At 35.9% G+C, this 16,461-nt stretch overlaps 1 protein-coding gene across 1 annotated transcript in view; it reads left to right on the top strand.

Annotated features, from left to right (window-relative positions):
• The window catches only part of LOC145673167 (uncharacterized), a 342,278-nt gene that overhangs the window by 290,328 nt on the left and 35,489 nt on the right, over positions 1-16,461 (top strand). The window contains exon 6 of the mRNA XM_081742611.1: positions 1,831-2,124. Coding sequence (XP_081598737.1) covers positions 1,831-2,124 — 294 coding nt within the window. The remainder of the gene's footprint in view (positions 1-1,830; positions 2,125-16,461) is intronic.

Here is a 16,461-nt window from a genome sequence, read left to right as displayed (position 1 = left end):
TTCAACTTCCTAAACCAAGATAACATTTATCTCTTCTTCCCTTAGATGTTAAGTTTCAGAAAATACGTCTTAGCCTAGACTCTGAGAAATAGTGCATTCGTACAAAATTTCATTTACCTATGTTCAGTTGTTTCGAAGATCTGGTGAACGGCGGAGAAAATTCACAGCCTCTTTCTTTCTACGAGGTCGTATTTTGTTAAACTCCATCTATCTTCAGCCTACAGTTCAACGAGAAAATTTGTACAAAATTTGAGGTTTCTACTCACAACTGAATCGAAAATGATGAAAAATCGTTCAAGATCTCTTTTTTTCCTGTTATCAGTAGTATTTTTAAAACTGTGTTATCACCAGCCTAGAATTCAAGAACAACATTTTGTACAGAATGCCAGGTTCACATACCCAAGTGTTCAGAAGTTCTGGAAAAGGTCAAAAGAAAAGTTAACAACCCTTTTTCCCTAGTAGAAGACTCATTTCATAAAGCTCAGACTTATCATTGGAGCAGGGTTCGTTGACAATGTTTGTACGTATAAACAAAATTTCAAGTTTCTACGAGTATTAGTTTTGGGAGATCAAGTTGAACGGTAAAAACAGTTCCCCGTCCTCCACGGAGAGGTTGTATTTCACGAACTCTTGTCTTATTCTCCGCCTAGAGTTCAAGAACATTTGTATAAAATTTTACATCTTACACCTAGCAGTTTTGGAAATCCGACAAAAGGCGAAAATATCTTCAAGCCCTTCCCTTTTCCTTAGGGATATCATTTCGTAAAGTTTCATGTTGTTATAGTCTGAGGTACAGGGAGGACAATTCCACATGCGAGGAACGGTACAAAATGTTTCCAAAATCTCTTTCTCCCTTTAAGGGTAACATTTCATAAACCTTGATACATGGAGAACATTCCTACAAAGTAACAGGTTCTAGCCTAATAGTTCTTCTGAACGGCTAAAAATACTCAAACCATGTTCACTTCACCCAGGAATAGCATTTTGTAAAATAGTCTTATTATCATCCAGGTACATAGAGAAAGTACTCGTACATCAGGGATTTCAAGCTTCTATGCCTAACAATATCGGAGACATAAGGAAAAATTCAGGGCCCTAATCCAGCATTAGGGTCGCATTTCGAAACATTTCAGGTAGCCCCCGTCGCGTAATCGCTTACACTCTCACCTTTGATGCGGACGGTCCCGGGTTCGATGCCCGGAGAGGACACCCGCGCAGAAATGTGTAAAACCCTTTTCAAGCCAACCATCTTGAGTGAGATTTTTCCCACGTTTTCCTCATTCACACCAGGCAAATGCCGGGATGGTTACTAAATAGAGATCTCAGATTGTATTCTTTCTTTCCCATTCATTTCTTCCTTTCCCATTTCTGCAGGTCGTGTGATCGTCAAGAAACGTTATCCCTTAAACGTGACAGGCTTAAGAGACCGTAGATGTCGAATGCCCAGAAATATAATATTCCTAATTGTGACTATTAATCAAAACATTCCATTATCTACATACAATGAACCAAGGAAATAAAATATGCAAAATTTCAAGGTTCTACGGATAATAATCTCGGAGAATTATTGCTGGGTAAATCAGTTAAGTGAATTTATATAAACAAAATCGTTTCAGATGTTTCCGAGAAAATTAATACGTTGCAAATCTGATTTGCATTATTTTGTCAGGATAAATGGTGACACTTCAGGAAAAAACTTTTATGTTTGCAGTTTGTTTGACCTGTTTGATTTGCAAATGTAGTGTTTGATGTTTAAGGTAGCGCTGCACATTAAATATAATTATTTACTATTTTTGTTTATCTTAATGCAATATGTTATTTCCTTTGCAGGATAGTATTTCCGCTGTGATAGCTAAATACACGAAGAACGGCTACATAGATATTTTACAAGAAAAATATTATGGTGCGTTGCCTTGCTTCCGAATGGTGACGGACATGGCTCAACCAAGACCATTGGGCGTTGCAGCTGTTGCTGGTGTGTTCATTCTTCTAGGCGTAGGGATGCTCGTCGGGTGCCTCATACTCACAGTGGAACATTTGTTCTATAAATATAGCCTTCCTGCCCTGAGAAGAAAGCCCAAGGGAACAATATGGAAAAGCAGGAACCTCATGTTCTTCAGTCAGGTAACACCATTTTCACTGTTAACGAACAAGTTTATTATCTTAAAAGGAAACAGGAGCAAATGCAACTAGTATAAATTGAGAGATTCCGTTTTTAACATAAATTAAAAGCTTCAGATTTTAGCACAAAATTAAGAGCTTCAGTTTTCAGCATAAATTAAGAGCATCAGTTTTTAACATAAATTAAGAGTATCAGTTTTTAACATAAATTAAGAGCCTCAGTTTATGGCATAAATTAAGTGCTTTAGTTTTTAACATGAAACGCATTATTCTGCGTTGTAACTTATATTTCAGGTCTATGATTATTTTAAGGTTTAATACTTCAATGTGAATGACAGGTACGTTAACACAGCTACTTTAATAATTTATTTATTTGTGGATAATTCCATCATTAAAGTAATAAATTACAACTTTAATATGCCTCATGAAGCTTCCATCGGTACAGCTGTATTGCCCTTAAATTAAAATACTTTTTTTTAAAAAAAAAAGTTCATATAACCGACATATATAGGATGTTCCCAGAATAAACCGACGAACTTCGCATACGTGTTCAGAACTACAACACAAGAAAAAATATTTATCTAGGCTCCTTTAATAGGAATATCTCAATTACAGACATGAATTCAATTTAAGTTAATTAGTGTAATTGACCGTAGGTAGCTACACTATATAAAACAACCGTCATACTTCTAATATGTGTTACAGACCTCAATCCAAGAAAAAAACGTTTATCTGCAACCTTGCCGGGAAATGCATACTTAGAGGGATGGGACATACTAAATGCTATTAATGGAATTGGTCATAGGGCGCTTACCTTATCGCCAAAATTGAAAATAAACTTTATTATTGTTGTTGTTGTATTGAAATCCTCAACACGATTGCAATATTTGCCGGTTTATTTCCGGAACGCCCTGTATAATGGAAAGGTTTACGGGTAACTTTAAAGCGAAACTTGATATCCATTTATTCTAATCCTCTCTTTTTAACAAGTGATGCGTTATAATTAATAATCTACACTTAACACGAGAAGTTAACAAAACTTGTTTATTTTGTCCACGATGTACGCAAATGGAGTTCAGAATCTCCAAATTCAACTTTGGCTGCGGTAGTCAGCGGAAGAACCTTACTATAATAATATTATAATAACCAAAATAAAAGAAAACATCTAGAAGTCAGAGCGTCCACTGACTCTTAAGGTTTATTTTGAGAGAGTATTCTACTGTATGTACTACTGTATCTTCTATCTTAACTATCTGATAGAATTTTTCATTATAAACAGTACAGGCAGGGTTCACTTTCATATCAATATAATCATCTATACAGGAGAGCTCAAGCTCTAAAAGACAGTATCCTTAACAACATTCATTAGACGATCACCATGTCTACATTTAGACTCATAATTACAATAGCCATCCTTTTAATTATTTAACAATATCGTCGACCCATGTACACCGTGAAATATGTCATTTCAATCATGGCATGTCACAAGGTGACCCTGGCTGTAGATAATCCGTGTACAGCAGATATTAATCAAAGTCCGAAGTTGTTCTCCTACCTGGTTTTCTGCAAAAAGTGATAACAGCTACGAAAACTTGAAAATAATCAATTTTTAGGATCAGTTTAAAAGAGTATAATAAAATAGGGTATGGTAAAGTAGAGTAAGGTAGGGATAAGTGGGGTAGGGTAGGGTTGGGTTAGCTTAAAGTTAAGAAATGGGACGTTTAAACCCATTTTGTTAAAATTAATAGAGTGTAAGTTCTCGTCTGTACACTTACAATCATGTTCAGAATACAAATGCTCGTTGTTTCCCACAATCTAACCCTGTGGTAAGCGATTCCCTCCTCTTGCCTACTAGTTCCATGATTATATCCGCTTATATATATAAAAAAGTAACATAAATTCTGCTCTAATTTCATATTTTCTATCACATAAACGAGCAAATTATCCATTTCTTCCCGGTAAATTTTCAGTCTTGTTCTTGTTGGAAACGGACGACCAACTTTGGAACTTAACCCTCGTTTAGGCAGCAAATTAACCGTAGATTTTTCATAAGTAGAATCTAAGAGAAGACACTATGTTATTGCATGAACATAGAGCGTATATAAACATTTTACTGATTAGCACATCTAACACAAAACTGGTAAACAAACAGAAATTTGAAGCGTAAATATGATATGGAAGGTACTTTTACACGTAATTGATTAATACAACAAATTGTATGCCAAATATTAATATGCAACTAACTGGCATTAATTAAACAATGCAAGGTATATACAATAACAGGCAGCCCCAGTTCGCGTTTAGCTTTCTGATTGGCTTCCTGTCTGTAACGTCTTGTAGAGGAACTTTTGTTCGTCTTGGCCTTGTCTCTTCATCATTAACCGTGTTTTAATTAATAGGTGCATCAGCCTTTTTGACCAAATATGCTATGAATGTGTATAACTTGAATTACTTATACAAAAATTGAATTACTTGTATTAGAAATTGTGAAAAGAGTTTACAAAGTGGCGGCTGACGCCACTTGCATCTTTTGGCCGACTTTCGAGTCGAATTGCCTGTTTTACGCAGTAATGAGAGTATATTACCAGGGAAGCAAGAAAGTTCGTGCGCTTTTATACTATGGAAGAAAACTGTCAATTACAGGGTTTTAACGGTTTGCTTATTCGGCAAAATAGCCTCCATTTGCTTCTACAGCCTTCTCCCAGCGCTCAACAAGCTTGTAAATGCCAGTTTTGTAGAATATTTGTTCCCGAGACTCGGAAAACTCAGCAACTGCATTTTTGACGTCTTGTTCAGTCTTGAACTGCCTGCCACGCATAAAGTTGTCTATGGCCAAGAATAAATGGCAATCCGAAGGGGCGACATCTGGGGAGTAGGGAGGATGAGATACAAGCTCCCAAAAAAGTTCTGAGATTACTTCCAGCGCCTGTTTTGCGGTGTGAGGGCGCGCTTTGTCCTGGTTATAGAGCACACCTCTTTTGTTCACTAGTGCTGGCTGTTTCTGGGTCAGTTTGGTGGCTACCGTTCTCAGTTGTGATGAGTACACATCTTTGGTAATTGTCTTACCACGTTCCAAGAATTTGTAGTGCACGATACCGTTTGTAGTCCACCAAACACAGAGCAAAACCTTGTGTTGATGGATGTTCGGTTTTGCAGTCAAAGGCTTCGGATCATTCGGTGATAGGCAATGGTATGACCGTTTTTTATTGTCATACATGACCACAAGTTATTATACGGTCCAAAATTGGACAGATTTTGTGTCTCGTCAACAAAAATGAACAGATATTCAGTCTTAGAACTTGGCTCATAGCGGTCAGCTCGTGAGAGACCCACTGACCCAGTTTTCAGGTCTTCCCCAACTGATGCAGACTTACCCGAATAATTTTCCTGCTTACCTCGAATCGGTGAGCAAGTTCCTCACATGTTTGACTGGAATAATCTTCAATAGAGGCCTTCACGTGGTCCATATCCACTGATTTAGGCCTCCCAGAGCGAGGCTTATCTTGAAAGGTCTCGTCACCAGTTGAAAAGGTCTGGAAACATTTTTGTGCTGTACATTTACTTATTACACCCTCTCCGAGCGCAACACATATTTTTCTAGCTGCTTCTGCACCATTTGTCCCCAATTTAAACTCGTAAAGCAAACAAGCTCTAAAAACTTCATTTGACACTGACATGATCACGAGCGATTTTTACACACTACACTGACAAATGGGTTGTTATATTCACCGTGGCTGATGCGTCAATGAATAAGCTTTCCCAAACAGTCAAAACTTTCATGCTACGGGGACAGATGTCGCCGCAGCAGCCAAATGGAAGCGGGAGTGGTTCAAAAGCGCACGAACTTTCTTGCTTCCCTGGTAGAATAAAAATTGTAATTATGCCAAGATCAGGAATCAGGAATAGTTTGTCATAGTCAGTTAAAGAAATGTACAGTCAAAATAGGGTGTAATAATAGTCAAAAACGTGAAGAAGTTCCAACGGGTAGAAGATGGCCAGTTTACCCAGTTAGTCAGGGTGTAAAAGTTGGAAAAAGTGAAGAATAAATTAAATGAAGACGTGCAAAGTGGTTGTAATGGATGTAAATGTTTTCATGAGTATTTGTAAAAGTATATAAAAAGTGTATGATGAGAAATGTTTCACTTTAACCACTTCACCGCGGAACTACCTTGCTCATCTTGAAACAGTATACCAATTAAAGCAAATGCGTGTGCAGTATTTCACCTGTTCTCTTGAACGATACCTCGCGATACCCAAGGATGTTATAAAATAGAGAATGTATCCATATGTATCTTCATCCTATTAGATAACTGAATAACCGCCATATATGTTGGTTCAGAATATTGCGATCTTCATGTGTAGACATGCAGTGTGTCTGTCGTTTATTTTTATTTAAGTCATTGCTTTAGATTTATATTATACAATGGTTACATGCTGCACGTATGGGTGTACAAATAGGAGTGAGAAGAAATTACCCGAAACAATCTTTCACAGGTAAGAAAATCACCAATCATAGGATACGTATGGTTGTGACGTATGGCTTCAAGGTTTTGTGGTATGGGCAGATCCTTTATTTTATAACATCCTTGGCGGTGCCTCCATAGGAAGTCACCGACCGCAAAGTATTCTGGGAAAAATGAGAGCAAAAACGCTGAATCGAGAGTCCCCTAAACAAATGCAAGCAAAACTATTGCATTTGCTTCACTATTGCTCAAGTTGTTTAAATTCCCCGCTGAGCACATTTGTTTATACATCTCTTCTTTAATTACAAAACCTTTAAATTAATCTAAACTGAGTGTACATTATAAATTATATTTGCCATAAGTACTCAAACATTTTAAATCATTTTATATACATACTGTAAATTTGCAATACTGGAAATAGTTTATGATTTTCTTAATTAAATATCAAAAATCACTACAGTTTATGGTTATATAAATAATCTTAAAATACAAATAATCTTCTGAACATAAATAAAAATTGAAATAAATAATGAATATATAAATAATATTTGGAACGTAAATAAAAATTGTCATTTCTTCTCCTTCTTCTTCTTTTCCATCTGGGAGATGAAATATTGCGGAGAAAGCATGTTTTTGATTTGTAAATTAGCACATCGTGCAAACAGTCCGTTACTAAACGATGATCCGTGAACTCTTCAATACCGTGTGTTGCATTGTTTTTCATGATTCGTCTAACTATTGAAAATAAATATCCGGTTCTGTTTGGTTATTATTGATCGTTGATATCCGTAGAAAGTTACTGCCACTGCTCACTGAATCCACTCGTTTCCTTCGTTCGTCGTCTAGCTAGGTAAAAGCAAGTTTCTCTAGCGTTTATCGCTATTGTTAATTTACGATAATCTAGTTTTTATACATTTGCTAGAACATGTTTTGTAAAACTTTAAGATTCCAGTAAAAATATACTTAAAAATTTTCTACAAATTGTCTTTAGATTCGAAATTAGAAGTCACGATCTATGGTGCACGTCCATTTGTAATCTTGTAGTAAGATCTTGTAATAAGATCCTTATCTAGAGAATAGAAAGAGCTATAGATAAGCGGTCTTCGGATTTGGAATTAGCATCCTAGATTTTCCTGTCCGATTTCTATGTAGTGACAATATAATATTTGTATCACGAAAATGAAAAGAGCTATCTACAAATAGCCCTCAGATTTGGAATCAGCTCGCTCGACTTATTCCGTTTTCAATGAGATATCTACAGAACGTCTGTAACTTGATAACAAAAAAGAGTTATAGATAAACGGTCTTCAGATTTGTAATCTGCATCCTCGATTTGTCAATTCAATTTATAGAGAACAATTGTATATACAGATCGGAAAGAGCTAGTTACAAATGATTTGCAAATTTGGAATCAGTACCCTCGTGTACTGTCCCTATTTCAATATCATGCTTCTAGAACACCTGTATCTAGAGATTGAAAAGATATATAAATACGCGATCTTCAGATTTGGAATCAGACTCACAAATTACCGTTCAGTTTTCATCGTCGTCTCTAGACAACATTTATATCGAAGGAACAAAAAGAACCATAGATAATCAGTATTCAGATGTAGAATCAACACACTCAATTTACCTCTCCGATTTTAATGTCATGTCTGCAGAATATCTGTATCCAGAGGATAAAAAAGATTGACAAACAACCGGCAAACCAAGTTGGACCGTACGGGGATGGACAATAAGGACAATATTTCACACTGTAACCTTTAATATTTCGTTATGCTACCACAAATACTCAGGAGTTAGCATGTGCAGCATAACTTATACTCTGGTGGGTAAGGGAAAGCACTATGCAGTTTGTGATTAAGAAATGCCGTTTGGTACGTAGGTCTTTTTGATCCTCCTGAACATTTTCAGAAGTGGAGACATCCGCTCCGGACCTGCAGGGGCAGGAGAAGGGAGAATAGAGCTTGATTGATTGATTGACTTTAAGTTTTACGTCCCGTTCAGCAGGGAGGCTATATGAGACGGGGAATAGAGCTGTCCTTAAATTGCTACTGAGTTATTTACTTTTTTCTTATTTTCTCGATTATATATTGTTCTTTCATAAATTTGTGTTTCAATTCACTCAATAGGCATAAATGCAGTGTGCTGTTACTTAAATCTTATGGGTCTAGGACAGCGTTTCCCAACCGGTGTGCCGCGGCACACTGGTGTGCCGCGAATAGGCCGCTGGTGTGCCGCGAGGAAATCGAAACATAATTATTAATTCTATTGCAATTAAATTGCAAGACATTGTGTCTCTCATTATATTTGTGAGGAAAAATGTATATTTGCGTTTCACATTACTTTGAGCGTCTACTATGAATCTATAATTTTAAGTTCCATACTGTGTTACTATTCTGTACATTTTTAATGTTAAAAAGGTATTTGTTATAATTGTTATCACCATTATTGCTTCTTTATCGTTGCAGACTATTTCGTAACTTGAAATTTTAAAATAATATTCAATCATTTCGAGAAAGCAAACCTGCATACAAATTACTCTCATTTGTGTTTTAAAAGTACAAGAGATTTGTTTGTTCGTTCGTTATTTAGTGATCTTCCTTCTTAGTGAAAGGTTGGATACAATTTTCGAAAGAGAAAGTGTATTTTTATAGAGCTGAGTCCTATATTTCAATGTAATTGTTTTCTATTTTTAAATTAGAATGATAAATAAGCATAATGATCTACCACGGATTGAAACCAATGATCGAACTTTCTTGTCTGTGAAAAAGATATCAGTAATCACAGAAAAAAATACCAAAGTGTTTTATGTTTACAAATATTATAATAATAATAATAATAATAATAATAATAATAATAATAATAATAATAATAATAATAATAATAATAATAATAATATCTATATAGTGTGCCGCGAGAATTCAAGTTACATCTGTAGTGTGCCGCAAGTTGAAAAAGGTTGGGAAACGCTGGTCTAGGAGTATAACCAGGACTTTCTCATGGGGGAGAGAGTAAGTAGTAAAGGTGTGGGCTAGGAGATGATTATATTTTCACCATTCAATTTTTCCTTACGTTCTTATTGGATTGGATTTAACTTACAAATTGGAATGGGGTTGACTACCATAACCCCCTCCCCAGCAGCTATGGTTATGGAGGCTTAGGGAAAGAATTCTTAAGTAAAAAATCTTACCTTTTCGCATAGGATTTCTCCGTAGAAAGACGATCATTGTCTCAATAAAATATATTTTTTAAACCGAAAATAATATATTTTATTTCTTGTGATTCTTGTACTATTCATATCACACTAATATACTATCGTTATCTTACTGCAGAAATATTTTTTACACAAACTACACTTCAATAAACTACATTTTTTACACGAGTTACACTTCAATGAGCTACATTTCTCTACAAAACATACATTTTACAGTTTTTCTTCACGGTAACTAAACAAAATCACCATTGCAAACACAGAGTTTAGTACACACAAGATTTTGTTTTTCACTTTTTGCAATACTCTAAGCAACCGTTCTTGCATGCGCATGCAATGAACTGAGTGGACTCCGAAATTGAAGATGGTGTGTCCAAACTGGATTCCAGCCGTTGGGTAACTTTTCCCAACCCCAATCTCAAGGACTTGGAATGTCCTTGAGAGGAATGAGGAACTCTACCCATATTTAGGGCTGCAAACATGCTCTCTTGATGTGGAGAACCAAGGCATCTAAGGTTGGTGTATTTGTTTCATTGTTTTTCTTTTCTTCGTAAATAAATATTTCCTTATGTCATTGATAGATGCTTTCACTGACGACTTGCCATATAGGATGATTACAAACTTCTGTATTTCCTCCATGCTACCTTCAAGGTTTCCACATCTATAGCTGAGAAAGCTTTCAGTAACTCCAGGGGAGGCAATCCATGCATCACAGGCTTTAATTTTCCCTCGCCACTGAAGGACACCGTATCGCATCCTGTTAAAGCATGGAATGCAGTAAATGCTCGACTATTCTCCGGACCTATAGATGCTGCCATCTTGTGGAGTGGAATGCTCTTTTGTTCTAATATAATGCCAGAGTTCTTCAAGATTTAGTTCCTGAAATAATCAAATACTATAATGCGCTGTACGGATCTTACTATGATGCTTACATCTGTGTCCGCTGCACGGATGAGAATCTTCTTAAGACTACGTGTACAGTCATCGAAAGTTTGCAAAAACATTCTGGTATCTACTTCGTGGTTAGAGGGATTTATAGGGGAGAGGCCTCTACGGTTTGGAAAGCAAATTACTTCTATGCCGAGAGTGGAGTAAGTTTATTTCTCTTGACAACTGATTGTCATTATTTTTCTTCCTAGAACTTCAAATACTTGTCTTATTGTCACCCAGTCTCAAATTTTGCTCCCAGTAATTTCTTTTAGGTAGTGTTGCGTTCAATGTTGCTCGAAATCGCTGGCCGGTTCCTCGTTTCTCATGGGTTCCCTTCTTCAAGCTGTCATATCGGAAGGTGTCCCATACAACGTCTAATCTCTTTACATACTCCCCTTGTGTTCGTAAATATGAAATGAAGTTTTCATCGGCATACTCTTCAAATGTTTTTGTATCACCAGACTTTATCATGTGAACATGAGCAGAGCCATCAAAAATTTTAACATCTACACCAGGTTCAGACGAAGGGAGCTCTGGAGATGCATATTTTTTCAAGAGATTCAGGAGATCGGTCTTATTGCATGTTCTTGGTTGTCAATAGACACAAAGAGCCGGGAGAAGCTGATTTTCATGCTGGGAAAAGTCGTCCAAGTTTCCCTCTTTTTTCTGGTTTGCAATGTAGAGACGGCTAAATAATGGAGCAGTCATTTTTCAGCTACATCTTTAACGCTATATTCTTAGTTGTAGTTTTCTAATTAGTCTTCCCAGAAATAGAGAATTTATTGCATTTTATTGTATCCATGATCTTCTTTGAAAGGGTGACTAGGCGATCGTCAATAATTTCTAACTTGTTCTCAGCCTTGTTTTTCAATACCCAATACAAAATACCCCACATTTTCTCTCATGACTACACGATCATTGATCCGAAAAAGGTCTTCTGATGCCACAGAAAATGGGTTTACTGAAAACTCAAACACAGAAATGAGATCGTCCACGTGTTCGATAAACTTTGCTCTGTAGGCTGCAATTTGTTCGTGGTGTTTACTCGTATACTCTGGGTTTTCTTGTCAAAGGTTTTCCTCATAGAATCTGACAAGGAACGGACATGAACGTGTCATCCGAACATCCGAATCAAACTTAGTCCATTCGATAAACATAACATAGATATGTTCATGCACAAAAGATTAGGTACCATGAACAAAGGAGTAAGTCTCTGGGGCCCATTAACCCTGTTTGTGTAAAGAAAATCGTAGACTCGCAGTGAAATAACTATTGCATCAACACTGTTCATTGGAAAGTCATCGTTTATAGTTCCTTCTCTTCAGCATGAAACAAACTTTCCAGATGTGCTACACAGAAAATCCGTTCTCCAGACAGCGGTATATTGTACAGCGGGGGACACTTCTAAATGGTACAGCCATATGGAGATTTACGGCTAAGGTGTACCATTTAGAAGTGTCCCCCGCTGTACAAATATATGGAACCCTGTGCTTAGCACAGAAATCAGTATGGAGCATATAGTTCCCATATGCTACATACGCACTGTCCTTAGATGTTAACATCATGCAGTTGCAAGATGTCTGACGGTTAACAGTCTTCCGTATATCACATGTATATACTTACGTTACATTCCTCAGCTATATGTTGCATACGTCCATTTGTATGTGAAATCCTGACCGCCTATATTGTTTCATACGGAAAGTACGTATAGATGGAACCCTTATACGAAACGTATTATAAAACATGCGTTTTCAGTTATACGTTTGCTGTACTTTAAGTCCAAAGATTACAGAAATTACACATGTAACCTACTTTTTAAGTACTCCACCTACAATTTTTTTTCTTAGTGTACGTATTCTGGCCATAAGGTACTTGAATAGGGAGAATTGGGAGAATGTCGAGAAAATTCCCTCCAGAAATCCTTCCCATCAACTTTGGATCCCTTTGGAGTGGCCTCGGATAAAGACACACAAACCACATGTATTTCGAAAAATACTATAGGGAATAAGAAATGTGTATAGCAGGTTTTGTATTGATAGACAGGATAGGTATAAGAAGAAAGCGTGTATTGGTGTACAAGCTTTTTTCTCATATCTATTCCGTCTATCAATACGAAACTTCCTACAGTCATTTCTTATCCCTTATAGTATTTTTTGAGATACATGTGGATTGTGTATTTTTATCCGAGGCCACTCCAGAGGGGTTCAAAGTTGATGGGAAGGATTTCTGGAGGGAATTTTCTCGACATTCTCACGATTTTCCTTCAAGTACGTTATGTGCCCCAATACTAGCACCTTTGGAAAGCTTGTTTCATGCTGAAGAGAATGAAATTTCTAATGAACAGTGTTGATGCAATAGCTAATGCATTGCGAGTTTACGATTTTCTTTATACAAACAAGCCTCCAGAACCATAGCTACGGGGAGGGGAGTTATGGTAGTCAACTCCATTCCAATTTATATAAGGAAAATCCAATCCAATAAGAACGTAAGGAAAAAATTGAATAGTGAAAATACAATCATCTCCTGGCTCACATCTTTATTACTTATTCCTTTACCCATGAGAAAGCCCTGATTTCGATCGTAGACCCACAAGATTTAAGTAACAGCACACTTCCTTTAACTATGACTGTTGAGTGAATTGAAGCACAAATTTATGAAAGAACAATAATATATAATCGAGAAAATAATAAAAAGTAAATAACTAAGTACCAATTTGCATGCGGGGCCTATTCCTCCTCACCTCCCCCTCTGCAGGTCCGGAGTGGAGTTCAGAGTGTCTCCACTTCTGAAAATGTTCAGGGGGGTCCAAAGGACCTATGTACCAAACAGCATCTTTTAATCACAAAGTTCATAGTTTAATAGAAATTTGGCTCTTAGCGGCCGGACTTTTATAGAACATCTTTATAGTTTACGGTTGAGATTGTGAAAGTTCGACATACTTTAAGAACTCATTGAATATGGAAACATCTTATAACAAAGAGTAAAAAATAGTAAAGTTAATGCTTTTACAAAAATGCACAAAATGGGGATTAATTTGTGGATAAAATGAAGAAATGAGTCTAAGACTATAAAAGTCTCTTTTCTTCGTTTCACCGCGCGCATAAAAAAAAAGCATTGTGTGTAATTTTTAAATCTTCCCCTCAGGTAGGCTATAGTGTGAAAAGACACTGAGTCTCACCAAGCATGTAGGAAAGGGAACAAACAAAATTCTATCACGACAGAAAATGTAATGTAACTATGACCATAAAGTAGAAAATAAAACAAAAATTTTAGGAATAATCCAAAAAATGGATCAAAAGATTCCGATCTTGGCCAATAATTAGTTTTAGGATCAGCGACAACAAAATTTTGGAGTGGCCCCTAAATTGACTTTTTTTTTTTAATAAGCACATTATACTGAGTTAAATGATAGTTCGGGTTTTGCTACACTCTATGTAGTTCTCCAGATATAAGGCGTACAAGGAAATGTTTGATTGAACAAAATATAGTCGATCAGGGGCCACAAAAATTTTGAACGGCCCCTAAATCGAGCTTTCGTGTTTTCTATGGTATAAGCACATCATACTGAGTTAAGTGATGGTTTGTGTTAGTGGTGGGCACAAAAACCGGTTTTCCACCGAAACCGGTTTCGGTTCTCTCTAAAACAGGTTCGGGTTTGGGTTTGGCTGGACTATATGTAATTCTCCGGAGAACTAGCCAGCTGTAAGGCGTACAAGAATATTTTTGGTTGAAATATATTGGATCTTTTGATCCATTAAAAAAGCATCGTAGGAAGGACAATTGGATTGGACACAACTTGCGAAGAAATTGTCTTCTTCATGGCGCCATACAAGGAAAGATGGAAGGAAAACGAGGAATAGGAAGCACACAATTAATCGATGATTTGAAAAACAAGAAAATAATGGAAGTTAAAAGAGAAAGCTTAAGACCGAGAGACGTAGAAGAAACATTTCCAGGCCCAAATTTAAACTTAAAAGAAAAATCCTCATTAGTCTCAGGACCTGCCAAAGGGCAGAATACATAATAATAATAATAATAATAATAATAATAATAATAATAATAATAATAATAATAATAATAATAATAATAATAATAATAATAATAATAATAATCCATCTATGGATTACGAGAAAAATGACACCGAAGTTGAACTCTTTGTTCTGAAATAGTTTCTGATTAATGATAATTTACTAAACTCTCCCTTGCCTGAAACGACAGTTACTACGAAGGTAATGAAAATTCTGAGTCAAAATGTAAAGTTCAAGAAACACAAATTGTAACTTCAACTGATAAATTTCATTGAAAACAAGAAATGAAGCTCTTTTGTTTTCAGTTGACTTGGTCAGATTAGCTGCACACATTGACTTACGCATTTGTGTTTACTGTCATTCAAAGTATTTATTTTGAGAATGGCTTAAAAAAGTTGCAGAAATACTTTTTATTTCTTCATATTGAGAATCCATATGAGATAGAATCTTTTCTTAAATTGTTCTTCTTCAGTTTCTTCTGGAAGCGATTCAGATGCTCCACCGCTACCACAATCAGGTTAATCGAAGAAAGTCTTCCACTTCATTCTCATCTTTTTTTCTTAAAGACTATCTCAACCTCAATGTTAGATTTCTTTTAGCTCTCTTTAAGTACACATCTTACATCATCCTTATCTGTGGTGACCTTAAGAGCTTTAACGCTGTTCATTTCAGTATCAAAGAAGTTATCTTTCGGACACAAAATCCAATTCCTTAAAATTGTATAGTGTAAAATTTCCCTCCAAAAATTCAAGAAAATCAATGGTTCTAACTTGAAAAAAATAATTAATCACCAAGTTTACTTCTGCTATCCCATCATAAGACGAGCTGCATTGGTTGTGTGTATTTTGTACAGCTTTCACTACCTCTGATATCTATCTATGTAACTAGCTAGGTATATATCTATCTAATATATATATACATAGTTCTGCTGCTATATATATATTCTGCTTTCATGTAGTAAATTCCATTTGTGATATATATAAGTTGTAACATGGAGATCACAAATGGAACTTACTACATGAAAGCAGAATCCATTTCGGTATCACTGTACCAAAGGACTAAAAGGGAAAGGGTTTGAGCCGAGTCAACTTCCTGCCTATGTCACTAATTGATTACTCCTCAGCTTTGTTATTTTTATTTACCTAATTGCATGCACACAATTGCGATTTTATTACTACACTATTTCATAAAAGTGTTCGAGTGTGATCTTATTTTTTTTTTTTCATTTTTTCACTTATATAAAGGCGAAGTCAAACAACTAAACTTCTAAAACATTTTTTATTTTGTTATGAATAGTTTAATGTCATATTTCGTTCAAAATGTGATTCTAGTTTTCTATAGTGTCAAAATTCATGTTTCAACTGTAAATAATAATAATAATGTAAATAGTCTATGCATGGCAAATTATTAATGTTTTCAGGTCCTGAAACAAGACTTTCGGTTCGTTCTAGTATATAAAAGTCCGCCCCCCTTCCTGAAGAATTCATGGGTACACCTAAGAAAAACTTGCTGAGTACACCTCTGTATATACCATAAAATTATGACAAATTAGAAAAATCAGCAGTAGAGTTTAAAATGAGTTAGAACTTGTAAAATAATAACATTTACAAAACCAGTAGTATGGGCCCCTGTATGTCTTCAGTTTATAAATATAAGTTTGATAGTTTTAATATAGTCATCTGGCAACCCGTAGCACATGAGACGA

The sequence above is a fragment of the Thermobia domestica genome, chromosome 16, assembly GCF_964235325.1.
Source record: "Thermobia domestica chromosome 16, izTheDome1.hap1.1, whole genome shotgun sequence".
Lineage (NCBI taxonomy): Eukaryota > Metazoa > Arthropoda > Insecta > Zygentoma > Lepismatidae > Thermobia > Thermobia domestica.
Note: the sequence above shows the minus strand (reverse complement) of the source record. Positions and strands in the feature narration are given on the sequence as shown.